The sequence below is a fragment of the Ailuropoda melanoleuca genome, chromosome 2 (genome assembly GCF_002007445.2).
Source record: "Ailuropoda melanoleuca isolate Jingjing chromosome 2, ASM200744v2, whole genome shotgun sequence".
In the NCBI taxonomy this organism is placed as follows: Eukaryota; Metazoa; Chordata; class Mammalia; order Carnivora; family Ursidae; genus Ailuropoda; species Ailuropoda melanoleuca.
In genome coordinates this window covers 129,617,828-129,645,769 of record NC_048219.1, presented here as the reverse complement: position 1 = coordinate 129,645,769, position 27,942 = coordinate 129,617,828, and the positions used below count along the sequence as shown (strand labels likewise).

General features: G+C 35.5%; 1 protein-coding gene across 8 annotated transcripts in view; it reads right to left on the bottom strand.

Moving 5' to 3' along the window:
- Positions 1-27,942, bottom strand: part of MARCHF7 (membrane associated ring-CH-type finger 7) — a 50,208-nt gene that overhangs the window by 16,323 nt on the left and 5,943 nt on the right. For all 8 annotated transcript variants that reach the window (XR_004620582.1, XR_004620593.1, XR_002144457.2 and 5 more), the window contains exons 2-5: positions 16,564-16,728; positions 5,502-5,691; positions 3,699-3,866; positions 712-1,819 (exon numbers count right to left, since the gene is read on the bottom strand). Coding sequence is in view for 4 of the 8 variants with exons in the window: in XM_019809139.2 (XP_019664698.1) it covers positions 712-1,819; positions 3,699-3,866; positions 5,502-5,691; positions 16,564-16,716 (1,619 nt within the window). In the remaining 4 variants the exon portion in view is untranslated. The remainder of the gene's footprint in view (positions 1-711; positions 1,820-3,698; positions 3,867-5,501; positions 5,692-16,563; positions 16,729-27,942) is intronic.

The following is a 27,942-nucleotide window of genomic DNA, read 5'->3' as shown; positions in this document are numbered from 1 at the left end:
CTATCCTGATCCGTTTTATCAGGAAAATTATTTTTTATAAAAATTATATTAGACGGAAAAACTAAGTACACTAACATGACAAAATAAGCTGGGACTAAAATCTCTGATTTTTCATCTTTTCCCTCTTACCAGAGATTTTTAAGCAATCTTCAACTCTACAAAGATACATCTGCATAAAAAGATTCTAAGTCCTGAATTTAAACTAGTATTTCTATAAAATAGTCACAATATACAAAGAATATTCAGTATATACCTGGACTTCAAAAACAAAATAATTTGTGTAAATTATTTTACCTCATTCCGAAAAAGAGTCTGAGATAAGAAATACAAATGAATGGTAAATGAATCATATTAAAATTAAGACAGATTGTTTTGATAATCCATGACCACTGGGGCCCCTTTACCAATCCTATTTAGCAATGGTCTACCAAGTAACAGGGTAAGTGATTAAGATTTTTGTCTTTTTGTGCATCTGTATCAAAAGTTGCTTAAAAATAATCTTTAGAATATTTCTTGATGCAATCTATACTCCCAGTGCCTACCTTCATTAATTCTCATCCATTTCCTTTGAGAATCTAACATCTTAGTAGATATAAATTTTAAGGAAAAGAAATCTCAGATACCAATGTTATGAGAAACCATTTTAGAAAAGGACTTCTTCCACTAATCTGCTCTTTGCTTTATGGACTTATGACAGATATTCAAATTTACCTCTCTTTTATTTTCTGCAGTCTTTCTGGGTCTCTTGAAGGTGCACTTTTAGTTTTATCGCTTTTTCCATCAGATGAACTCCAACCTGAAGGAATAATATCTACAGTAATCATGACATTGTCGGTCAAATTATTTCCAAGTGCTGGGGGGACTGCAAATCGAAATAAGGAACCAGGAAGGATCCCAGTTATTCCTGTATTTCTTCCACTGTGGGCTGAATCTGATGTGGAACCACCCACAGCAGCATTACTCGAAGCTGCAGATGCTTGTGATCTGTTGGCAGTAGCCCCAAGGGGATCACTCTGTGCTTCAAGGTGAACCACTTCATTTGATTCTCTTCTAAAAATATGATGAGATCTAGATGGTATATCAGAGGTAGGTATCCTTGAAGATTCATCTCGTCCCTCTCGTCTCCTTCGAGAAAACAAAGGTGTGCATCTATTTCTAAGTGAGGAAGATAACCATGGTCCTGTATTTCTACCTTCAGGTTCTTGGTTAAAATTTTCTGAATCCGGCTCAGAGCTATGATTTTGGCTAAGAGAGGACAAACCCCATCTTCGCCTAAGAAATCGAAATCCCTGAGAAGCTTCAGATGCCCTATTATCAGGAACATCGGAAGTTGATGCTGCATTGCTACGAGACTGTGAAGCTGTCAAGATTCTTGGAGACACATAAGAACTGTCAGAACTCAATGATCTTGTATTCAACGAATCCTGGCTAGATCTTCGCGAAAAAAAGGTAGATGACATACTAGAAGCTATACGTGACAGCAATCTCCTGGTAGAACGTCTACCTTCGTTGTCAGAAGATTCTTGAAATGATCTTTGAGATGAACCAACCCTATCTGAACTGCTTATGGTTGAGGTTTCATCTCTATTTGAAATGTAAGAAAATCCAGGTTGTGTACTGCTTTGGGGAGATTCCAATTCTCTTGGAGAAAAATTTGATCTTAGAGAATGTCTACTAGAGTCCCTAGAACATGGTATGGTCTGATGTTCAGAAGGCATCTGGTGGTTTGTGGATGATGTATTCAACTGTAAAGTGCTCACTGAGTTATCTTTTGGTCTTGCTCCCTGTGAATATGAAGAAGGAACTCTGTCTTGAACATCTATTTTTGAAAGAAAAGAAAGATACCAATTACATGAAATAAAATGAGTATTATTAAATTTGCATTTATTAACTAATTACTGCAAAGTGAAACACTGGATTCAAACCAAATACTGCTATAATATAAAGAGCTTAACTACTATTATAGGGAAAAAACATAATGTATTTCTCCTTCTCTACCTGTGATAAAATCCAGTACTGCTGCTAACTGAAAAGAAAGAAATGTGTCTCAGCTTATGAGACAAACATCTAAATCTACTAACTTGTTGAAGGTTTAACAGTCTGAATTTGTTGCTCAGAAATAGATATAGTAAAATAATATCTAAATGGACAAGGAATTTTAGGTGGGCCAAATAATTCACTGTAAAGCACTCTCACAACAAATAAAGACAAAATAATCATAGGGAGACAGTGTTTTGGAGATTCTTCTTATTCCGTGATAAGCTTAAACTTATTTCACACCAATATTATCATCCTTATAATTTTATGGCAAACCTTGCTAACAGCTAAAACTTTCTCCAATCTTTTTTCTTTCAAATTAAGAGCTGTGGATGTTATCTCTGGTTACTTATCAGACATACCTCTACTTTTTAATACTTGCTGGGAGCTATGAGTCAGAACAGGGCCCTGGTAGCTGCAGTTTTGAAAAGTATACTACTGGTGGTTCAAATCTTGAAATGGGATGAGAAATATTTTGCATTTCTTTATAAAGAATACTCATCTATACTCCTAGCTTAAGAGTGAGATTGCTACTACTAACACATGGAGCCTCACGAAGGGATAAACCATTAGTGGCTAAATCTATTCTATCCTATACTTGTAGACCTCATAGACGGTATCGATACTATATACTACAGCTCCTCCATCTGAAGCCAAGCAAATAAAAAGATGTTTTCACTGGTCTTAAGCAAAGGCTTGTCCCAATAAGCTTATTTAAAATAACCTACACCTTTAAGAACAAATGTATGTTCTTCAATCTAAATCAAACTCCACTTTTGCCTGCTAGATCTGTCAACTTCAATAAGCACTTTCTGTTTTTCAGTATTTTTGTTTTATGGTATTTAATTCTGAAAACCTTAACCTTAATGTACACTGAGAGAAACAGTGTGAGTCTTTATTGCAATTGAATGAAAATAAAGGCACATTTCACGTTAAACAAAAGTAATTCTAAATTATGCCTTAAAATGCTGATTTCAAGCTAGTTAGGTCAGAATTTAACTCTAAGTACTCATTACACTACACAATTAACCCCTGAACAACATGGGTTTGATCAGTACAGGTCCATTTACACATGGATTGTTTTCAGTAAATACTATAGGTATTCTATATGTACTGTCTCTTCCTTATGATTTTAATAACATTTTCTTTTTTCTAGCTTACTTTATTCTAAAAATACATTACATAATACATGTTACAAAAAATATGTGTCAACTGTATGTTTTTGGTAAGGCTTCTAGTCAGCAGTACGGCTTGAGCACTGAAGTTTTGGGGGACTCAAAAGTTATACATAGATTTTTCAAGTTCCAGTACTTGGGGGAATGGGATCGGTTCCATCACCCCCACATTGTTCAAGGGTCAACTGTATAAGGCAAATGATATTGGGGTATACAAAAATTATTTAGTATACTTTAGAACATATGCATTCTTAAAAAGAAAAGCACAAGAAAATTACGCAGACAGAACCTAGATACTAATGTACATCTATTTTAAACTTTTTATTTTTTAAAATATAACAAATAAGGTACTCAAATACATATTAAGCTATTTTGAAATCTTCATACGGTACACTTCATGTATTCATTTGTACTGTTATAATGATATACACAGAGAAATATAACATTATTAGATAAGTTACACATAACAATACAATTTATACTTACATGATGAAGTTGTGAAATCACCACTTCGGTGACTATAATCCATGAGATTACTAATAGAAGAATCTGCTCTTCTCTCTAAATCTCTTCTCTCTCTCATTAAGTCAGTTCCAAATGATCCAAGTACCACTGATGAAGATCTGGGAACTTGATTATGTCTCCATGAAGAATCTTAAAATAATTGAAGACATTTTAATTCAGAGAAAGCTTTCAAGATTTCTGATGACAAATCTTCAGTATTACACAGGGAGGTTATTGTAATTTATTATAGGAATCTTGAAGTTACATAGTTTTAATCAGAAGCAAAATTCAGCAAAACATAAAATTATTCATTAATGAACTCATCACTTATAGAATTATTTCCTACTCAAACACATCTTCTCTCACACTAAAACCTACCACCCATCTATGATGCCAATGTCTCAGTCACTTTCTAGAACATCTGACCATAAAACGTAAGCATTATGTAAAATAATTACAGAACAAAAAGCAAAGCTTGCCAAAGATACAGAATTTCCTGAAAAGTCAATGAAAGTGATGTTGGAGAGAACAGCCAAAATCATAACCAAGCCATCTCAAATGGAAAATGTTTTACTACAGACACTGAAGATATTTTATCAGAAATATTATCATTGACTTCACACTTGGTTCACTCTTTTTCTAAGAATTATTGTTGCAGTCATAATCTAAATTTTAAAATGAAATCATATCTAACAAATAAATTAAAGGTAGTCTCAAAACTTTAGCTCCTAACTATTTACCTTGAAAATTTGGGTTCTTCCTTTCCTAGTCCCAATAGCCTTATTGATTCCTCCTCTTTAAGGGAAATGGCCCAGGATATTTAATGCTATGCCTTCACAGAGCAGAAGATACCAAAAATATTTGTGCACAATGGTGTTTCTCTACAATGTTAAGGACAGTCTGCTCTTACCCATCATACTACTCTTAATATTCTTCAGATGGGCAGTGTCTTTCCCAAGGCAGTCCTGCCTATCAAAATAGAAAGAAATCGCTCACACTAATTCAACTGATAATACATAGCATTTCAAGAATTTTATCTTCCAACTGTGTCATCACAAATTCTGTCTCACCTTAAAACTATTTCAGGCACTCCCTAGTGTTTCATTTGAAAAGAAGTGTAAGGGAGTGTAAGTGAGGAGGGAGCCTCCTGCCTCTCAAGGAAAAAAAAGAGCTTTTCAATTTGTGCAACAAATGTGTGTCTCTGAGTACAAAATACCGTGTATGGGGCTTTATGGGTAAGTCATCTAAATCCCAGAATGGTTAAGTGACTTGTCCAAGGCCACAGAGCTAGTTAGGGGACTAGAATCCTCACTTTCAGATTCCTTATACAGAACTCCTACTAGAATACCAACTATTTTTGTTTAAAGAATCTGTTTTTAAAAAATAAGTATAAACCAGAACATTTACAAAAGATATGTTTAGGTTAGGAAATATTAATATATATCAGTAAATTTGGCTTTCCTAGTATAACAATTAAAAAACTGACTTCTTATAATAACCAGCAAAATACATGTCACTTTTACCAATTCGATTACCATACATATCAGCTATTCTAATTAATCAAAACATGCTAATCCTGTTTGTGTAGGATATTTGTATCAAATTTAGAACAAAAATCCCAAACAGTTTCAGTTGCAGTCCTAACTAAAGATTCAGAAACTCCACTACACTTGACCCACTATCTTACATGGGTTCTACTTGCTTAATAAATACCACTATGTCTTGGAAAGAGGGCTTTAGTCCAAAATGCATATATAGAGACTCTTACACACATTTAGCTCTTACCTGATACTGCATTTAAACCATGTCCAATATTTCTCCCAACTGAGGCAGATGTACAGTTTGTGCAGGAAAGTTTAGGTCTTTTTGAATCATGATCCCGCTGCTGGTTTTGTGATCTTGATCGTGCTCCCTGAGTTATCTCAGATTCACTATACCATGCAGATGGAAATGGTGATGCAGATGCTGATGGAGACTGTAAGTTTAAAAAAAAAAAAAAAGTTTTGATGGAACAACAGAATGCTTGCATTCAGTCTATTAAGTTTAATCCCCAATTTCATTCATTCCTCATAAGCACAAATTTTTCTACCATGTAGGTTTTTTCATAGTCTTTGTTCCTTTCTACCAATGTGTCCCTTTACTTTATATTGTAATTGTACTTTGCTGGGTAATCAATCTGATTTAGATTAAATCTTCCATGTAACTGTATTTATTAAACACTTGGTTAGGAAAAACTGAAGAGCAAAAATCTTAATAATCATTTTGTTTTCTTGGTTTAATACTTCCAACTCCTGAGGAACTGGTTTCCTGTTCCTAAAGGTGGACAGAATGCCAAGAAAAGCATTAATTATAAACTTATTATGAAAACTACTATAAAAACAAGATTTTTCTTTTAAAGATTTTATTTGTGAGAGAGAGAGAGACACTATGCGAAGAGGGGGAGTGGCAGGCAGAGGGAGAAACAGGCTCCCCGCTGAGCAAGGAGCCCAATGTGTGACTCAATCCCAGGACCCTGGGATCATGACCTGAGCCTAAGGCAGACGCTTAACTGACTGAGCCACCTAGGTGTCCCAAAAAACCAAGATTTTTCAAATAATAAAAAATTTATCCTGGATCTAATGCCCATTCTCAGAAATACAGTCATACATCACTACAAACGGTATTTTTTTAAAAATTCTGATCTGAAAATTTTCATCATTAAACCAAGAAACAGATAAATGAGTACATACTGAACACAGTACGTATTAAAACTCTTTAGCTCAAGATTTTCTCCTTTAACACATAAGTATACACACACATCCATAACACAAAAATCACTCAGAACATACAATTTTACTTCCCCTAATTCTCTAATTGGTTAAGCAATTTATTCAACATAAAGCATAAAAATGTTCAACCATAATTGTTCAAAGTGTCTTTTTCTTTTTGCTTCAATTACAAGCATACTGCATGCTTTCAGGGAACAATATTAGTTCATGGTAACTCTATAGAATAAATCTTGCACACGTGGAAAAGCCAAAGATGCAAAGCTGAATAAGGAGTGGGCCATATCAGGATTTCATTCATCCCTTGCACAAAGGGTATTTTGCTAACTGAATGTGGCTTCAGCTTAGTACAAACTTGGCTGCACAAGCCGCCTGCACCCAGTCCTCCACAGAGCCTCATCAACCAACTGGAATAACGTAAGAAATGAAATTCATTAGATATTTCAAAACCAAATCACCTTATGTGCCATAATTAGGGTATGACCATATGCTATAAGCCAGTTATTCTAAGACCTTTGAATTTCGGAGACCAAAATAAAAATATTTTAATGCAAAATTCAGAAAGAATTACCACTTTTAACAAGCAAGTAAATCTACATTAACAAATAACATCTAATCCCATTCCCGGTTTTTAAAAGGGGCATTTTAAATGCTCCCAAAACATGATGGATTTAAAAGAATAAAACAGACTTTTAAAGTAAATTAACTTTATTTGTACAAAATATTTTCCTTATTTTTCTTGTTTTGCATGGACCAAATTGTTAATTGAATAGCACTTGTGTAAATATAACTTTGGGAACTACTGAATGAGGAAATACCATCAGATCAACTACTTCTTAGATCCTTGGAGCATTGTGGAAGATGAAAAAAATGGAATGAACAGAAAGTAGGAAAATCAACTATGAAGTCATTGCAATAGCAGGAAATTAAGTCCTTTTGACAAAAGTAATGGGAAAAGAAAGTAACCATAAGACATAAAAACTCATCAAATTTAGAGACACAGTGAGAAATGAACAAAAAGTCTAGAATCAATCTAGTTTTCAGGCATTGACTACTGATGGGAAAAGACACACTATTCAGGAAATAATATTCATGACTCACAACTCTAAAATGCAGCCCATGCAGCCTATATGTCATCCCAGAAACAAAATGCTTGTTAGTATCAATATATGGAAAGGAAAAATACAGTATTTCTGTTGGCGTAAGTTCAAAATCAAAACCTTTTTTGGCTCCTACCAATTTGGTTCACTGTTCAAGTATCTTTGGTCTGGATCATTTACTTTTTACCATTCTAAATTATTTTAACAATTAAATAAACTTTTTTTTTTTATGGGAAAGAAAGATTTCAGTCCTACCTCACTCCCCAACCTCCAGGGAACAGAAAGGGAGGGGGTGAAGGTGTAAACAGCCAACAGCCAATGACTTAGTCCATTTGATTATGTAATGAAGCCTCCATAAAAACCCAAAACAGGGGTACATGGGTGGTTCAGTCAGGTGAGCATCTGACTCGTGGTTTCAGCCCAGACCCAGGACCTCATGCGTCATGGATCAAATAGTAAATAATTATTATCTACTACCACACAGTTACAGATTGTCTTGCCTTGTGACTTGAGAACTTTTAAGATCCTCTCTCTCACAAACTTTCAAATATACAGCATGGTATTATTAACTACAGTCACCATACTGCCCATTAGGTCCTCAAGACTATTTTGTAACTGGAAGTTTATACCTTTCGATTACCTTCATCCATTTTGCCCAACCCTAACCCCCCCCCCGAATCTGGCAACCACCAATTTGTTCTCTGTATCTATAAATTCAGACATTTATTTACTTTTTGGAGAGAGAGAAAGAGAGAGAGAAAAATTCTCCAGCAGGTTCCACGCTCGGCACAGAGACCCGAGTCATGACCTGAGCCAAAATCAAGAGTTGGATGCTTAACCAACGGAGTCACAAACACATCCCCCGAGTTTTCTTTAGATTCCACATATCAGTGAGATAATTAGGGATTTCTTTTTGCCTAACATATTTTACTTGGCATAATGCCACCCATGTTGTCACAAAGTGTAGGTTATCTTCCACGTTTATGGCTGAATTGTATTCCACTTTTCTTTACCCATTTATCTATCAATGGACACTTAGGTTGTTTCCATGTCTTAGCTGTTGCAAATAATGTGCAATGAACATGCAAGTGTAGACATTTTTCTGAATTAGCATCTTTCCTTCCTTCAGAGAGATACATAAATGGAAATGCTAGATCATATGGCAGCTGTATTTTTAATCTTTTGAGGAACCTTCATACTGTTTGTCACAGTGACTGACTGCACCAATTTATGTTACCACAAGCGCAGGAACGTTTTGCTCTTCTTCACACCCTCGCCAACACTTGCTATTTCTTATTTTTGATAGCTACTCTAACAAGGGTGAGCTGATGTCATTGTCTTCCCTGATTAGTGATGCTGAACATCTGTTCATTGGCCATTAATGTCTTCTCTGGAAAAATGTCCATTCAGATCCTCTGCCCATTTTTAAAAATAATTATTTTATTTTCTAAAGGTTTATTCATTTATTTTCGGAGGGGGGAGAGAGAGAGAGAGACAGAGAGAGAGAGTGAATCTCCAGGTGACTCCCCAGTGAGCATGGAGCCCAACATGGGGCTTGATCTCATGACCCTGAGATCATGACCTGAGCTGAAATCAAGAGTCAGATGCTTAACCAACGGAATCACCCAGGTGCCAACCCCTTTTTTAATCAGATTATTTTTTTCTGCCTAGCTGTAGGACTACCTCTTTATGTATCTGAGATTAACCCCTTATCAGGTGTATGATTTGCACATACTTTGGTAGTCTGCGTTATCGTTTTGTTGTGATGGTTTCCTGTGCTATGCAGCAGCTGCTTAGTTTGATGCAGTCCCACTTGTTTACTATTACTCTGATTGCCTTTGCTTTTGGTGTGAAATCCAAAAAACTATTACCAAGACCCGTGCCAAGGATCTTACCACTTCAATTTTCTTCTAGGAGTTTTATGTTTCAGGTCTTATGTTCAAATCTTTAATCCACTGAGTTGATTCTGTATATTGTGTAAGATAGTGGCCTAGTTTCATTCTTTTACATATGGATTTCCAGTTTTCCCAATACCATTTACTAAACAGACTCCGTTCCACACTGTACATTCTTGGCTTCACTGTGGTCAAGTAATTGACCAAATATGTGTAGGTTTATTTCTGGGCTCTTTACTGTGTTTCACTGATCTATTTATTTGTTTTTGTGCCAATATCATACTGTTTTGATTACTATTAGGGTTGTAATATAGTTTGAAATCAGGGGGCATGATGCTTCTAGTTTTGTTCTTTTTCAACATTGCATTAGTTATTGGTGTCTTTTGAGATTCCAAATTTTACGATTGTTTTATTTCTGTGAAAAATGTCACTGGAATTTTGGTAAACAATCTGTACATTGTTTTGGGTAGTATGAACATTTTAACAACATTAATTCTTCCAATCCAAGGTCACGAAATAGCTTTCCATTTATCTGTGTCTTCTTCAGCTTCTTTCATTATTAATTTCTCATAGTTTTAAGTATATAACATTCACCTCCTTGGTTAAATTAATTCCCCATACGTATTTTACTTTTTGATACAGTTGCAAATAAGACTGTTCTCTTAATTTCTAATAGTTTGTTAGAGAAATGCAATAGATTTTTGTACACTTACTTTGTATACCACAGCTCTACTGAATTTATTCAGTTCTAACAATTTTCTGGTGGAGTCTTCAGGGTTTCTATAAATATAATCATGTTATCTGGAAAAGAGATGCAGTTTCACACCTTCTCTTCTCATTCGAAAGCCTTTTATTTCTCTTTCTTGCCTAACCACACTGGCTAGAGCTACCAATGCTATGTTGAACAGAAGTAGTTAAAGAGTACACATCCTTGTCTCTTGTTTAGTTTGATCTTAGAGGAATAGCTTTCAGCTTTGCACCACTGAATGTGATGTTCACTGTGGGACTATCATATATGGTCTTTGCTATATTGAGGTACATTCCCTCTATACCCATTTTGCTGAGTTTTTATCATAAACAGATGCTGAATTTTGTCAAACACTTTTTCTGCATCTATTGAGATGATCATATGATTTTTTTTAAAGATTTCTCCTTCATTTTGTTAATGTGGTGTATCACATTGACAGATATGCGGATGTTGAACCATCCTTGTATCCTAGGGATAAATCCCACTTGATCATGGTGTATAATCCTCTTATTTAATCTGGTTTGCTAATATTTTGTTGAGGATTTTTAAACATATGTTCATCAGGGATAGTGTCCTATCAATTTCTTTTCTTATAGTTTTCACATCTTGTTTTGTTATCAGGGTAATGCTGGTTTCATAAAATGAACTGGGAGTGTTACATCCTCTTCTATTTTCCAAAGTTTGAGAAGTTGGTAGAATTTATACAAGTGAACTGATCCTGGACTTTTTGTTTGTTGGGAGGTTTTGATTACTGACTCAATCTCCTTACTCACTAATGGTATGTTCAGATTTTCTATTTTTTCATGATTCAGGTTTAGTGGGTTTTGTGTTATCAGGAATTTATTTCTACAGGTTGTTCAGTTTTTGGAATATAATAATTCATAGTAGTCCCTTATGATCCTTTGTATTTTTATGGTCTTGTTTATTTCATTTCTGATTTTGAATCCTCCTCTTCTCTTGGTAAACCCAGCTAAAGGTCAGTCTATTTTGTATAGCTTTTTTAAAAAACCAGCTCTTAGTTTCATTTATCTTTTCTATTGTCTTTTTAGTCCCTATTTATTTACCTTCTGATCTTTTTGATTTCCATTCTTCTACTAACTGGGCTTATTTGGTTCTTCTTTACACCACTCCTTTATAACATTGCACTGGAAGTTCTAAGTAATGCAATAAGGCAAGAAAAGGAAATAAAATGTACACAGATTGGGAAAGAAGACATAAAACTATCTTTATTTGCAGAGGACACCCTCTTTGTGGAAAATCTCACACATAACCAACAACAAATAATCCCTCGTAGAACTAATAAAGGATTACAGTAAGGTTGCAGGACACACACACACACAAAACATCTATCACTTTCCCATATGCCAGTAACAAAAAGGTGGAATATAAAATAAAAATCTTCAACAACTCAATGACAAAGCAACAAAAAGCCCAACTTAAAAATAAGCAAAGGATCTGAATAGACATTTCTTCAAAGATATAAAAATAACTAATTAGCACATGAAAAGATGCTCAAAATCATGAGTCATCAAGAAAATCCAACTCAAAGCTGCAATGAGACATTTTACACCGATGATAGGATGGCTAGAATCAAATGCAAGAAAAGTGCTGGCAAGGATGTGACAAGATCAGAATCCCCACACATTCACTGCTGGTAGGAATATAAATTGGTCCAGCTAGTTTGGAAAATAGTCTGGAAGCTCCTCAAATAATTGAACACAGAGTTATACAATATGACTGAACAATTCTACTCTTAGGTATAAACCTAAGGTAACTGAAAACTTAAGTTTGCATAAAAACTGCACATAAGTATTTACAGCACTTTTACTCATAATAGCCAAAAGATGGAAACACAAATGTCTTATCAGTGGATGAATGGATAAACAAAATGTGATATATCCAAAAAATGGACTATTATCCATCCATAAAAATGGTATACCCAATTCACTGGAATAGTGTTCATCCATAAAAAGGGGTAAGGTACTGATACATGCTATAACACAGATGAACCTTGCATGCAAAGTGAAAAAAGCTAATATCTTTCAAAAGACCACAGTGTTATGTTTCTACTCACGTAAATTAAAGTCCAATATAGGGAAATCTATGGAGAGAGAAAGTAGACTACTGGTTGCTGAGTGCTGAGAGGGAGGGGCAGTGCAGTGATAGCTAAAGAATCCGGGGTTTTTTCTTGAGGTGTAAGAAGTTTCTAAAATTGACTGTGGTAATATTTGCACAACTCTGTGAATATACTGAAAACCACCAAACTGTATACTTTAAATGGGTGTGTCATATGGTATGTGACCTACAACTCAATAAAGCTATTCTTAAAAAAAGAACCTTAACAATTACTGGGAATATAACCAATGCTATGCACTGGACAATGCTTAATCATTTGGAAATCATTTAATACACAGTAACAGAAGCAAATCCAGAATGAAATGCTCTTCTTTGGCTCCTCATTTCCATGAATCAATGCTGTGACTGTGATGAATGCTAATTTCTGCTTCAAAAATTTTCCAGACCAAAATTATCTTAGCCATAAGGAACACCATGGAACTACGACCTCTTCTAAATATTCATGTACTAGTGCATCCATTGTTACACTAACATGAAGTCTTATTTTCTACTTTCTGTTCAGAATGAGTTGTCTTTTTAATTCTCATTAAAAAAAAAAAAAAGACATTAGCTGATTTTAAGACTTATGAATTCACTCATGCCCAAATCCAGGTAAGAAACCTTATACATACACAATACAGGAGGATTTGGAGTTATCACTCAGAATTCCCCAATATGTAGATGAAGACTACCAGAAAACTGGTGTTCAGTTCACTCTATTGTCCCTTAACAGAACCATGTTTTCATTGAGCTGTACACTTTGGCATCATGTCCTTTGCTTACGCTGAGATTTACCAAGAATCAAGTAAACTAGCAATATACTAATAATATTAATACTACACTGAAGACAATGTCCACTGTATCATTCACTATCCCCTTTCAGACCAAATTACCAAGCACTGCTTTCTTTGAGAAACTGAGTTTCTTTTCCTTATGAACAAACACCTTACACACCTGGTTCGACTTCCCTGTGACCTTCTTAACACCCAAAACAAGAGTCCAAGTTTAACTCTAAAACACTATAGGGCTTAAAAATGTCTGTGTTACAAATTTGACCCACTCTCACTACTTTATCTGTATTTTTCCTGATTCCATTTTAAAACTATTCTCATCTTCTTGTCAAATTATATTTATCTATGCATGCACGTATTTAGTTCCTTGGAAGCTAACCTTGTAGTAGATAAACATGTTAATGACTACTGGTTCTTTTCTTGAGATAATATAGTATGCAAAAAACGCAAATGGTACTGAACTCTGTAAGCTGATCCACAAACTAGAAAACATGTAAATAAAAAGCCTCTCATTATTTCTTATTAAAAGTAATCAATTTCAAAGCAAAAAAGGAAAAGTGTAGTGGGATTAGCAGTTCTTAAAATGAGTAATAGAAATATACGTGAAACTTATATAAATTTTATATTCACAGAATGCTCCCAAATTTTCTTTTAAAAATATTTAAAATTCTGCTTACTGTTAACAAAGAGATAGGATGATCACAGTTTTCAACCATTCAAATTTTAACAAAAACTTCAAGATGAAGCTACAGAAATATCAGCAAGATTAACAAGAGAGGCAGCCCAGCTTACGAATGGCTGAGAACCAAAAGATCTTCAGAAAATCAATTCTTCGGAACTTAGAATCTATATTTTCCCAAAGAAACAATGCTATCCATAAGTCTTAGATTCTTCAACTCAGGTACACTATATACTAATCATGTGACTGAGGGAAACCACTTCTCTTTCCAGATTTCAGATCCTTATCTATAAAATGATACAAGTATTATCCTATTTAACTAAAATTAAAAGTAAAAAATGTTCTACAAAATGTTAAGCACTATATAAATATAAGGTATTTCCCTATTATTTAAACCTTAACATAACTGAAATTGATCTATCATGCCTAGCCCTGACCCTCCTTTCTGAAGCTTCAGCTTTACTAAGTGTCTGAGCAAAGGGGAATGTTATGTTGCAAACAGTGGTGAAAAAACATCAGCAATTTTAAAAAATATTCCCTGTGATATTTAAAGGTCTCATTCATTGAATATAAATTCTGTTAGGCAGTATTAAGAACATCATATAAAACCAAAATACATAACATGTAATTTAAATGTTCTGACAACATACTACACTATACCTTGATGGTAACTATTTAAGCCAATATGAAGCCTGGAAATAATGATAACAGCAATCACAATCATCATCACTATAAACAGAACCATTTGAACTCTTAACTAAGTTTCAGGCACAGTTGCTTTAAGTGTTTTAATGTGTTATTTCTTTCAATTAATCTTAATAACAACAACCACGTGAGAAGCTACTGTTACCACCATTTTACAGAAGAAACACAGATATAAAATAATTTGTGCAAGAACACAGAAGTCTCAGTTTCTAAGTCAAAACTAAAGAGCAAAGCAGGAGTAACTGATTTAAGATTGGAAATGTTCCTATAATCCATTAAAAAAAACTGGATGCCATTTAAAACAATTGAAAAACATTAAGAAAAACTCCAACCCTGATTTATCTTAAGAATCAATAAAAGACATAAGTGGTTTTTTATGCTTGTATTTGTTTAACTTCCACAATGAAAACTGAGAGTCTGAAAGTAATCTAGGATGTTAAGAAAAAGCTGGAAGGAATAGTCTTAAAAATACCTTTTAAAGTGAATGTCAATAAATATTCTAAATACAGCTAAGACTTCTAGCAGCTACTATAATTAACTAACAATTATAATAAAAACAAATGTAGCAGCTAACATTTATATAGTGTTTATCATATGGCAGGCACTGTTATCATTCAGTGTAATAATTCCTCTAACACTAACAACCTGATTGACTGATATGGAAAATAAGAAAGATGTAGTAAAGAAACCTGCTCAGGTTCACACAACTAGTAAGTAGTGGAACAGGACTCCAATCCAGGCAGTACAATCTGGTTTCAGAGTCTGTTCCTCACTAATAAGCTATGTGAAAAATTAGAAAAAGACCTGTAGATAAATTTTTTATGAAGACAATACAGGGGAAAAAAAACAATCTGTATTCTTAATAAATCATAATCATTTAACCCAGAACTTTTCTATAGGATGCAGATATGTGATTCTGTACCTCTGGCACAAGTGTTCTTTTGTCTAGCAACAGAATAAAAAAATACATTATCAACCAACATTTAAAATGAGACTCAGTAAATAGTTCATAGAAAGTGAGGAAGTATGTAATATATGCATTTTAGAGAATATTTTTACTTTAGTCTTTCTCTGAATATTTTATAAAATGCTTAATACTGTGTAGAAATATTTTAAAATGAGACCTTGTTATGTAGTATATCGCATGATATATACATTCATAAATACTTTAATGGAAATGTTCACTAAAGGATTCTCTTGGATTCAAGTTACCTAACATCAGACTTGTACACATCACATATGATTTAATTAGCCATTCAGCCAATAATCCAATAACCTGAAATTTGAAAGATGAATATGAATTGCATTAAACCTAGAAATCATGCCTTCTGAGATTTATACTGTTTTAAACTACATTATGTTTATAACACTAATAAGCCATTTCAAAACCCTAAATGCTGTCAATCCAAAGGAAAATTAACTAGAGTAGCTTATACAGATTATGAATCTGCAGACTCATTATACTAACCATGAAAATAAAGCCCGCAAATCTGTCTAAAAGACTGTTAGTAATACATATTCACAAAAGACAATCTGTCAATTTAATAATCATGCACCACTAAAAGCAAAATATTTAGAAGCCACACTAAAGAAAAACATTAACAATCATTCCACCACTGCTTTGTGTACATGCAGAGAAGTCAGATGAATACGTACGAAGAAAGGATTCAATTTTTGATCCTTTGACCAAGTCGTCCACATTGACTAGTTTCATCAAAATTATACTTAAATTGATACTCATGTTTTTAATTTTTAAGTAAATAGGTTTCCAAGTCTTTGAAATACAGTGTAGTGAGATTTTACATAAGACGACAATGCCTTCTTCATAATTTTGAGGCCCACAAAAATTGAAAGCATTGAGTTTTTCTACTTGGGGTGAATAGTCATTCATTTTCCTGCAGATATATTAATGTGTTTTATTACAAGATGCCTCAGATCCATCTGAGCATCTTATTAACTACACTCACTACTTTTCTAAAATCTAAAAACCATGTGGCCCCAGGGATTTTGAAAGAAACTGTGTACATATACTCCAAATTAAGATGTTACCTGATATTCAGAATCCAGTCTAAATGAAGAGTCTCTTGAGTGATAGGTATCATTTACACTATTTCCTCTGCTACCAGACATCATCCTAGCACTTAAAGAGCTGGGGGGTTGAACAGAAATTCTTCTTGGAATCCTTGAAGGTTTAGACTCCATTCTTGAGGTTTCCTGTGAAATGCAAATTTTGATTAATTGCCTTTGGGAAAACACGCCCACTTTCAATTCTTAATCCTCCTTTATCATCAGCTCAAATCAAGAATTAACCATGCAAATTAACTATATCAGACATGGTGAATTATGAGACTATCAACACCCCTCTTCTCTAAGGCAGAAGTCTAAAGTCCATCAAAAGTTTCCTACTGCCCATAAAATGAAGCAAACTCATTAAGGGGGATGAGGAACTGAGGTTGTTTCCAAAGCCTGGGCTCTTTTCCTTACTCAATTTTGTCTCCACAGAATCCAAAACAAATTTGTTCTTGACTGTCTTGCTACTCTTATCTATTATTAGTGTTTAATACTCATACCACGAGCCTTAGCTATACTGTACTATTTTCACGCCCCTTATCACAATATGCTTTCACAGGACTTTGTACATACCTGGAAACTCTGTACATTCCCCATTCAATTCCTAGTCATGGTATGAAACCAACCATTTTTCTTTGTGTGCTTCTACTCTGTACATACTTTTAAGACACACTACCTTATGCTATAATTTGTTTTCCTATCTCCCTTTCTCAAAAGTGAAATAATTTCTAAGTTTCCTTTACTAAACATTCCTCAGTCTACACGAAGAGTCGCAATAGCTATGTGTGATCTTTTAACTAAACAGGTATCTCCCACTTTTCAAAAGTCCACATTATGCCACGTCACCTTTATTAAAGACCTATATATAGTACCTGCTTTTGCTAACCAAAAGAAATCCAAAGAGGATTTTTGCTTTTATAAAAAGGCAACAAAAGGTGAAAAAACAGCATTCAGCATTTGTTTTGCAGCATTACAGAGACAGTGTGTGCCCTGAGTAGCAAGTGACAATACCAACCTCCTTCCCCGGGAACTACACTCGTCATCTCAGCATCAAGCCTCCATACCTTTAAACTCTGTCTAGGAGCTTCTGTGCTTTATCGTGATGTATATTGTGTATCCATTAGCAAGATGTGGTGTATGGTATCAGAAAAGTCTGAGGTTATTTTTTGGGTCTGGGAACACTCAGAAGTTTTCCCATATAAACTAATGGTAACTGCTCCTTCACTTTACACCATTTCAGCTTATAAAAGGTTTCATATAAATGCTCTACTTTTGGACAGAGGTGGACACCTGTGTGTATATGAATGGAATGATGTAACATGTACTCTTTTATGTCTGGTTTTATTTGCTCAACATTGTATTTGTGAGATTAATTTGTATTGTAGTACATAGCTGTGGTAAATTCACTCTAATTGTTTTATATAGTATTTCACTGTATCACTACACATACATTTATTTACCTACTGTACTGTAGATGGACACTGAATTGTTTCCAGTTTTAGGCTATTATGAATAGTGCTGCTATAAAGACATTACTTTAATAAAGCAAAAAAACTTTAAATCACAATAATCTCTTCAACTTTTCCCTACCTTCTTTCAAGGTCAAAAATTCCCTTCCTGTTCTGGTAGTAGATTGACATTAAAGCAACTACAAACAGATGCACTTCCTTACCTGAGATGCCACTTGGGTAAGGTATATATGCTTTATTAAAACATTCAAATTTAGGGGCACCTGGGACGCTCAAGTTAGGCATCCGACTCTTGATTTCAGCTCAGGTCATGATCTCAAGATTGAGATGGAGCCCTGCATCAGGCCCTTCACTGGGCATGGAGCCTGCTTGAGATTCTCTCTCTCCCCCTCTCCCTCTGTCCCTCCCACCCCCACTCTCCATCCCTGCCCCCCCAAAAGGAGAAGGAAAAGGTTAAAAAAATTCAAATTTAAAGATTTAAGGTAAAAACACCTATTTTTGGCATGTAACCTCGTTAACTTTCCAACTTTGGATTAATCACAACTTTCTACCTTAAAAGTTACTACAAAAGAATTTCCTTTGTTGATAACATTTACTTTAAAAACATGATTATCAGGCAACAACAGAAAAGAGAATGAAGAGAGGAAAAAACACCAAAACATACGGTCTACATTGCAGCAGGAGATATACAACATGAAAAAGATGTAACACAAACTCACTGTCAATTAAAATTATTACACTAAAATTATCCAACTAATGACAAACCACAGTAAAAGTCACAGAGATACGATTAAATCAAAGAAAGCTTATCAAAAAGGTCAGTTTTGAACTTCCAGTTAAAACATGAGATTATCCTAATGCATCTATTTTGCCTCTTTCCAAAACCCTGATAAGACGACAGTAAATGAATCCAAAGGGGGTCACAGAAGGCAAGAGATTTCAATGTATATTTGGAAAATCCGAAGGAGGAGTAAAGGCACAATAATTAAGCAGAGAAGATAAAACTACACCCTAGGCCCTTGGAAAGAGGTTGAAACTAGAAGCAAAGAATTTGGCCTTAGCACACGAAAAAGAACCATGACCTGAAGATACCATAAAAAGAGAAGATGCATGGGGTTAAAAGTGAGTTGAAATCAAATCCGTAGTTGGAGCAGTAAAACGCCAAATTCTTCCTCTAGCTTCATTCTTCCAAAAGTATTTATTCTCTCAAGAATAAGGATTTCAGGGGTGCCTGGGTGGCGCAGTCATTAAGCATCTGCCTTCGGCTCAGGGCGTGATCCCAGCGTTCTGGGATGGAGCCCTACATCAGGCTCCTCCTCTGGGAGCCTGCTTCTTCCTCTCCCACTCCCCCTGCCTGTGTTCCCTCTCTCGCTGGCTGTCTCTGTCAAATAAATAAATAAAATCTTAAAAAAAAAAAAAAAAGGATTTCAGAGACAATCCATCCCACCCAAGTATACAATCAAATCTGCAGGGTTAAGTGTAAAAAATAAAATCTATATGCTCAATGTTAAGACCTGAGAACTTTTTCCCAGTCCTATTTCTACAATGTTGCCATAAAATTAGGGGATTTTACTCTTGGATCACCAAAACACCAGAGATAAGATTTCTGGACACTGGCATGTGGACTGCTCCCAATTACCAAGCTAGTTTGCCACATGAACATCCTACCCCACAGCAGAGTTTTCAAATCAGTTTAAGTGTTTCCTTCAAACAGATACACATTAAGGATTACTAAGTATGCAATGAAATCCTCTGCTATGAAAGAAAGACCAGGATTAAAAAAAAAAAAAAGGAACTTAAAAAAAATTTGGGGAAAATAGCTAACTACTACTCTCAAAGAGATCAAAAGACATCCATTCATAAAATAACAGGGTGCTTAAGAAAACGACTGTGGTATAAAAAAGAGCTTGCGGACATTAAAAATTATCCGGATACACTTTTTAAAAACTGATACAATGAAACAAATTCAACATAACTATTGGGAATAAATTGAGGAAACATCTGAGAAGTAGAAAATACAACTTTAAAGCAGGTGAATTAACCAGGGGAATCATCATCCTACATTAGCCATGGTTAATAAAGAGAGAAGAAAAAAATGGAAAGAAAACTACCAAAGAAATAAAATAACCTTTCCAGAACTGAAGGATACAAATCTCCACACTGAAGGGGCTCTAGAGTATCCAGCAGGATCAAAGGAAAAAAAGACAACACTAAGCACAATTTATCATCTTGAAATTTCAGAACACCAAAAATGAAGAGAAGATCCTGTACTGGCTTAATTACAACTTTAAAAACTCTTAAGACAATGAAGCAATGCCTGTAGTACTGAGAAAAATGTTTAGCCTTGAATTCCAACCAGGAATTAAATGTGAGGTGGAGAATAGGACACATTTTCAGACATGCAAGATCTTTCAAAGAGATCAAAAACCAAGACAAATATCAAAGGAAGATAGATGGGGGCGCCTGGGTGGCACAGCGGTTAAGCGTCTGCCTTCGGCTCAGGGCGTGATCTCGGCGTTATGGGATCGAGCCCCACATCAGGCTCCTCCGCTATGAGCCTGCTTCTTCCTCTCCCACTCCCCCTGCTTGTGTTCTCTCTCTTGCTGGCTGTCTCTATCTCTGTCAAATAAATAAATAAAATCTTTTTAAAAAAAAAAAAAAAAAAGGAAGATAGATGAAGAGAATGCCCTATGAAAATGAGAGAAGAAAGAAAGAAAGAAAGAAAGAAAGAAACAAACAAACAAACACGGAAACCAAGAAACAGTGAAGAAATGGAAGTCCAGACATTGAACCCAGGAAATAGTTCCAAAGGTATGTAGGAAACATAGGATCCAGACCACAGCAAGACTGCAGATAATGAAAGCAAAGTTCTGGGCGGGTGGGGGGGGTGCACATACGGAAACTATTTCAGCATATATGGCAGAGACCATGACACAACTGGAGAAGAAAAATTGCTAAGTACAAAGAACAAATGGGAATTAAATTCACTCCGCTAGGAAAACAGTTATTGTTCAAGAAAGGGGGTGTTTGTGTGAAACTTGGGTGAATATTTTCTAGTTATAATAATGTAAACATAAGGTACTGAATCAACAATTTTGCTACAAACATGCTGTGGGATGGAGGTGATTGGGGAAGTGAAGACAAGGGTGAATAAGGAAAATACATATGAAAAATCACAAAACAGTATAAACATTCTTTAGAAATTCTAAGGTAAATCGCAGAACAGCTAAAAAGTTGAGGGTCAATGCCTTTGGAATGAGACTGGGAATAAAGGGTGGGGCAAAGTACTCCTCTTTTCCTTTTTAAAATAAGATGACCATACTTCCTGCTTTGTCTAATATCTCCAGAAAAGTCCTAATTTGTGCTCATTAACCCAGGACAATAATAAACAGTCCTTGGGTTGTCTCTTAAAAATGGCCTGGTTTGGATGATAAAGCTTATGGTTGCCTAACATCAATATTTTCTACCTTGTAGCTTTTTTTTTTTTTAAGACTGATTTATTTATTTTAGAGAAAGAGAGCAAGCAAGTGAGGTCAGGGGCAGAGGGAGAGAGAATCCCAAAGTAGACTCCCCAATGAGCACAGAGCAAGATGCAGGGCTCTATCCCAGGACCCTGAGATCATGACCTGAGCCAAAATCAAGACTCATCCGCCTAAACTACAAGCCATTCAGGCGCCCCTACCTTCAACTTTCTATAAACCATTTACATTACATCCATACAAAATTTTATTAAAAAGAAATAATTAGGAAATGGACATTCAAAGAAGGTACACATTAGTAATAAGAATATCACTGGTAAAATACTGACATGCAAAAACCCATAAATGATTTAACAAGTAGCAGGCTTATCATTTCATTAAGATGGCTATAAAAATACTAAACAAAGGACTGTAAAAATACAAACAAGGGACTGTATTTGTGATAAGGATATTAACAAAAAGACAAAATTTTTTTTAAGAGATAAAGGCCTACAGATGGTTCTATAACAAGTATGTTTCTTAATCATACCTTATAGTTTACTTTGTATTTATACTCAATTCTTACTTGCAGACTTACTTGCAAAATGAAACTAACCTAGTAGGAAATCTGTGCAAAACAAATCTCTTGGGAGAAGGCAAAGAGGCAGAGTCCTCTGAGAGATAGAATTTATACTCTATGAAACTATTTTTGGCAACTCCTCTACATAAGCTGATTGAATTCTGACAATGTAGGTGTGACCAGAAAACTTACATAATTTGGTTGCGTAAGTTGTAGGTCAAAAGCACAAAAAAACGTAGAAAAAAATAAAATGTGCAGTCCTTGAAAGACTGCTACCAGACCACTTACAGAGTACTATGGAGGCATCTTTTCAAGCCTAGATGTTTAGTGTGTGGTAGGCACATTAATACTGAACAAGATGAGGTAAGAGGACAACGTTGAATGTAAACACTGAGATAGTGACTATGAACAGGTAGAGAACAAACCACACAAATAACCATGTTACTTAAACTGTTGTAAGCGCTATAAAAGAAAAAGTGTAAGCAAGAACAAACTATCAGAAAAAGGTATTTGAAGCTTAATACTTTTAACCAAGACTTAAAGAGTACAGCACAAAAAAGTTCCTAAGTACAATCTTTAATGGTCAGTATAATGGTCTCCTAGTTTTTCTAACACTGTATGCCTTTAAATCTAATTTCTTTAGATTTGATTCCTGAGTTAGACAGCTGTTTGGTAATCAGATAAACACTACCACCAGGGGTGTCTTCATAGGTGTGCGACATATACAAAGTACAGGACCCTGCGCTTCACTGAAAGCTCTGCTCCCGACATCTTGAAACTCTTGATAATTTCATTCTTGAACATGCGGGGTTTTTTTTGGGGGGGGGGTAGGGAGAGGGTGAGTCTTAAGCAGCCTCCATGCTCAGCGCGTGAGCCCAACTTATGAGCCAAAACCAAGAGTTGGACACTTAACCAACTGAGCTATGTAGGCACCCCTGAACTTGTCTTTTATAAGTGAGATAGGACAGTGAGGCACAAGCTTAAGGAGAAGGGATATGTGACTATCTGCCATGTCTTCCCACTCAAGTTGTATACAGCATTCATGATTGCTATGAAATTTCCACAACACATTTAATTTGTACTCTGTTTAAGCCTCATGCAAGTCCTAGGCATCATGGGTCCACCTGAATTATGTGTTCATGTTCCTTATCAACAATCTAACTGAGTAAGCTGAGGCACTGACAGCTCCAAGTAGCTGATTTTCCATTCTCCAGACTTGGTTTGAGCGTGGAAAGAAGAAACTGAGTGACAAAAATCTTTTGATCAATATTTGAGACTTTTAGTGAACTTTTCAGCTTTGGAAATGAGGTTGCTTGGGTGAAGATTCTCTGGAGCAGGTATTTAAGGGCCAGTTTACCTAACTGGTTGTGATTTTACCCTGTTAAGTATACCCTCCTCACCTTGAGGCATTTTAATAATGACTGACATAAGCAACAGGAATGGAAAATAGATATTCATACCAACTCTACAATTTATGTAGTCTGTTCATCTTGTAAACCAGTGACTTGTTAGCTAGTAGGAAAACTGGCTCCCCCCCGCCAAGGTAATTTCATTCTGCTGGGCTTCCTAAGAAACTCTCTGAAGAGCACTTTAAAACAAGTTCATGTTTTCCAGTGACCTGCTGAACATTATAAAAAATCTTTAGACAAAAAAAAAACAACAACAAAAGAAAACTGTCTACATATAAACAACCCAATTCAAATCTATTCTGTGAAAATAATCTTGCCTTAAACCTTCTCTCAGTTCAGATAAAAAGCCTTAAGGAATTCTGTATCATCACCTGACATGTAAAATTCTCTAATTCTGTGCCTGATTTTAACTGCAAATTATCAAGATCTCATAATCACATGTTAAATGCAACTGAAAAACTGTCTCACAACTTATACTGGAATACAAACAAATTAAAATTGAATTTTACAATGTTTTTAGCAAGATTTAACTTGGATACCAGGGCTACTCTAGGTAAACCAACAAAGCTAATCTCTACCAATACCATGCTAGGCTCTATCTAAAATGAACTCACATTTTCATCTTTTTGTATTTCATTCTACTAATAACGGTGTCATTTCCAATCAAACTTTTTTTTCTAGTACCTTACCAGAAAGGAAGTCTAAAAATTCCTTGGCCCAGCATCCAGAACTCTTACCTACAGTTTCCACCTAATTTCCAATTACCACCAAGAAAACAAAACAAAACAAAACACAAAACTTTTAAAAGTTATTGAGTACTTTCAATATACCAGGTTGGGTGCTAAATTCTAGAAATATAGTAACAAAACCTATCTCCTAAAACTCATATTTCAGGGAATGAGGGAGTGGAATAAATACATAAATAACTGTGATGCAAGTATAATAAGAGATATACAAAATGCTACTGAAGAGAATCTGAAGTTCTTGACAGCAGATTACTCAAAGCAATCCTTCCTCAAAACAATGAAAAATGTTGTTAGATTAAAATATAAAGAGCATCCTCTTAAAAGCAATGAAGGTTTCACAAGACAGTAAGGAATTACTAGGTCAGTAATGAAGAGAAAATGGGATTCTAAGAGATATAAAAATACAAAAGCCACTTCTGCCCTGGGAGCATCTGTAATTTCCGGGAAGTTTAAATTTTCATTTTACCAGTCCTGCAGAAGAAATCAAAGCCCAGGACACGCATAAGACATGGTTATGTGGATATTGATTTTACTAGTCTCCCAACTTTTCTCTGCTTGAATACTTTCAAGCCAAATAAAACAAAATTGGGCTTAAATACTCCCTCTCCGCTTAATGCACAGAAAAATATAAGAGAACATCACTCCAACCCCTAACATAACAAGAGTGAGCCAGATAATCTATTAAATCACTTTTCTTGAGTCCACCAGAGCGGAGGCTACAAGGCAACAGATAAGTTGAACAAAGAACAGTAAGCCCCTCCACAAGAAGAAATAAAACAAAGGTGACCACAAAAAGGCTGATAAGAAACAACCAAAATTTATCAAATTCTTAAATACTATATAGGTAAATATTTGCTAGTGTGAGACAGTTTAGAAACTCTGAGGGCCTCGGCACAAGGTGAGTCTTTTCCAAAGGCTTCCATTGAGAGCTCATAAGAAAGAATGAGGACAAACAGGAGAGCTGAAAGTCTCATTCTCCATAGTATGACCATGTAGGGCCTGCCTATGCTTAAGAAAAGAGATCCTGAAGAAGGTCATCCATGCTCCAGATCCTCCAGAAGTACAAGGTGGGATTAGCTGTGGCTAGGAAAGGGGTATTGAAACCCACTTCCAGCACAGACTCTACACCAATTCAAGGCAGAGGTCTGTGGCTACTGCAGAAGGGCTATGAAACCTGCTTGCCCAAGATCTTCCATCAATACAAGGCAGAGATCAGTTGCTTTTGGGGGGCAGGGGGATGGTAGGGGTCTGCATGCACTCTGGACTCTAGGAGGCAGGGAAAAGAACAGAAATTTTGAGAACCCACCTCTGAGGACCAGGCACAAAGAGCCTACCTAAGACTAGAGAAAGATATACAGGACTAAGAACACCCCATTTTACATAAGCTTTGCTTCAAATAAGAAACAAAGGCAGCCAACTGCTGAGAGAGTTACAACAGTCTGAGAGAGAGAGAGAGAGAGACCTCTTTATGGTACAGATGTGCAGGACCTGCAGGAAGTTGAAGCCAGTGAAGAATACTAAAAGAAATCCTCCAGTACCCCAGGCCTCACACTAAGCACCATGTAATACTCTGAAGGTAAATAAAGTGACAAAAAAGTTCAAGCGTGGCTCAACTACAGACTAAACCAACTCAACCTATCACACTAACAATCCTACAGAAGTGGAGTATGTCCATATCCAGGCTTAAATATTATTTATCTCAGTCTCTACTTTTTTTTTTTACTTACAATGTTTGGCATTTAACCCAAAATTACAAGACACACAAAAATATAAAGAAAAAAAATAACCCTCTGCCAAAAGATTAAGAGAGTCAGACTAGACAAATATGGCCCCAATGTTAGCAAAGTGGAAAACTGAAAACTAATGCATTTAACAATAAAGTAAGCAAAAGTGAATAAATAGGGGAAATAGGCTAAAAAAAAATTATCCAGAAAAAAGCATGGAAAAACAGATGACAATAAATATAGAAGGGAGGGTTTAAGAGACATTGAAAGAGCAGTATGAAGTCTACTGTACATTTAGCTGGATTTACAGAAGGAAAGGACCAGGGCAGAGAAAAAAAAAACTGAAGAGATACTGGCTCAAATTTTTTCAAAACTGACAAAAGGATCAGTCAGGAAGCCCAACTAGAGTAATCACCAAAGAGAATTAGCAATTATACCAATTTCTAGATCGGATACTCACACCACAATGAAAATTTTATTTAAAAACAACAAAACCTGAAAATGCCATGGGAGCACTGATTGGGAATAGCCAAAAGTTCCAGATGGGAAAGACTTCAGAGGAGGTAACATCTGAGTTGACCTTTGAAGAATAAAAACAGAAAAAGAGGAATTAAGGCATAAAAATGCTGTAGCATGTTGAAGAACTTAAAAACAGAAAATAATCTGAGGGTCAGAGTGAAATTGAAGGTATGGAAGGGGAGAGAGGAACAGAAAGGTCTCTGAAGGGAATGAATACACAAAATCAGACCCGTTTGTAAAGGCAATCCCATGTCCTTTGCTCAGGAGTTTGTACTTTAACAAGAACTCATTTATGGAACATAAGAAATAGGAAGACTGGTAGGAGAAGGAAGGGAAGAATGAAGGGGAGGTAAACAGAAGGGGGAATGAACCATGAGAGACTGTGGACTCTGGGAAACAAACTGAGGCCTTCAGAGGGGAGGGGGTGGGGGATTGGGATAGACCGGTGATGGGTATTAAGGAGGGCACATATTGCATGGTGCACTGGGTGTTATATGCAAGTAATGAATCATGGAACATTGCATCAAGAACTGAGGATGTACTGTATGGTGACTAATATAACAAATATTATTAAAAACAAAAAAAAAAACAAGGCAATGCTTCTGAAGCTTTTTATCACTAGTAATTTATATATTATTTTTCTCCCTTAGGACCCCAGGAATATAATTATATTGCTGACAAAGAGAGCTTTCAAAGATGAAACAATTATTTATCTAGTTTTGCCTAACCTTAAATAATAGATTCATATACATCTTCCTGCATTTCTTATAATACTCAAAGTTAGTAATTAATTTTACTACTTTTGTGGAATAATGGGGAACAATATAATGCTACAGGCTATTGGCTCAGAAACTACTAAAGATTTTGAAATACCAACTGCTAAAAACAAACAAAAAATCCCGAGCTGTCCCCAATTAAGGAAAAGTTATTTGGAAGAAACATACTGGCTCTGAGGCAAATTAATGAGGGTCCAAAAGTAAACAGATGGAAAGCAGATTTGGGACTCCCAGGTGGCTCAGGCAGTTAAGTGTCTGCCTTTGGCTCAGGTCATGATCCCCCAATCCTGGGATTGAGTCCCACGTCGGGCTCCCTGCTCACTGGAGAGCCTGCTTCTCCCTCTGCCTCTCACCCCTGCTCCTGCTCTCTCTGACAAATAAATAAAATCTTAAAAAAAATTTAAAAAGCAAGCAGATTCAATACACCAAGTAGAAAAGAATTCTATGGGGGTGGAAAGGAATTATTCAGGATACTGATGAAAACCAAACATTTTTTTTTTCTTTTTTGGCAGGGAGTTTGCAGAGCAGAAGACAAAAAAGCATGAGTTTTAAAGAAATGAATAGTCTGAAGTACACAGAAGAGGTCTAGAAGCATGTTGGAAATAGTTTTGGAAACAAAGGATAGCAAACTGAAGTGATAACAGTTTTTCAGTAACTTATACTGATATATTTACTTC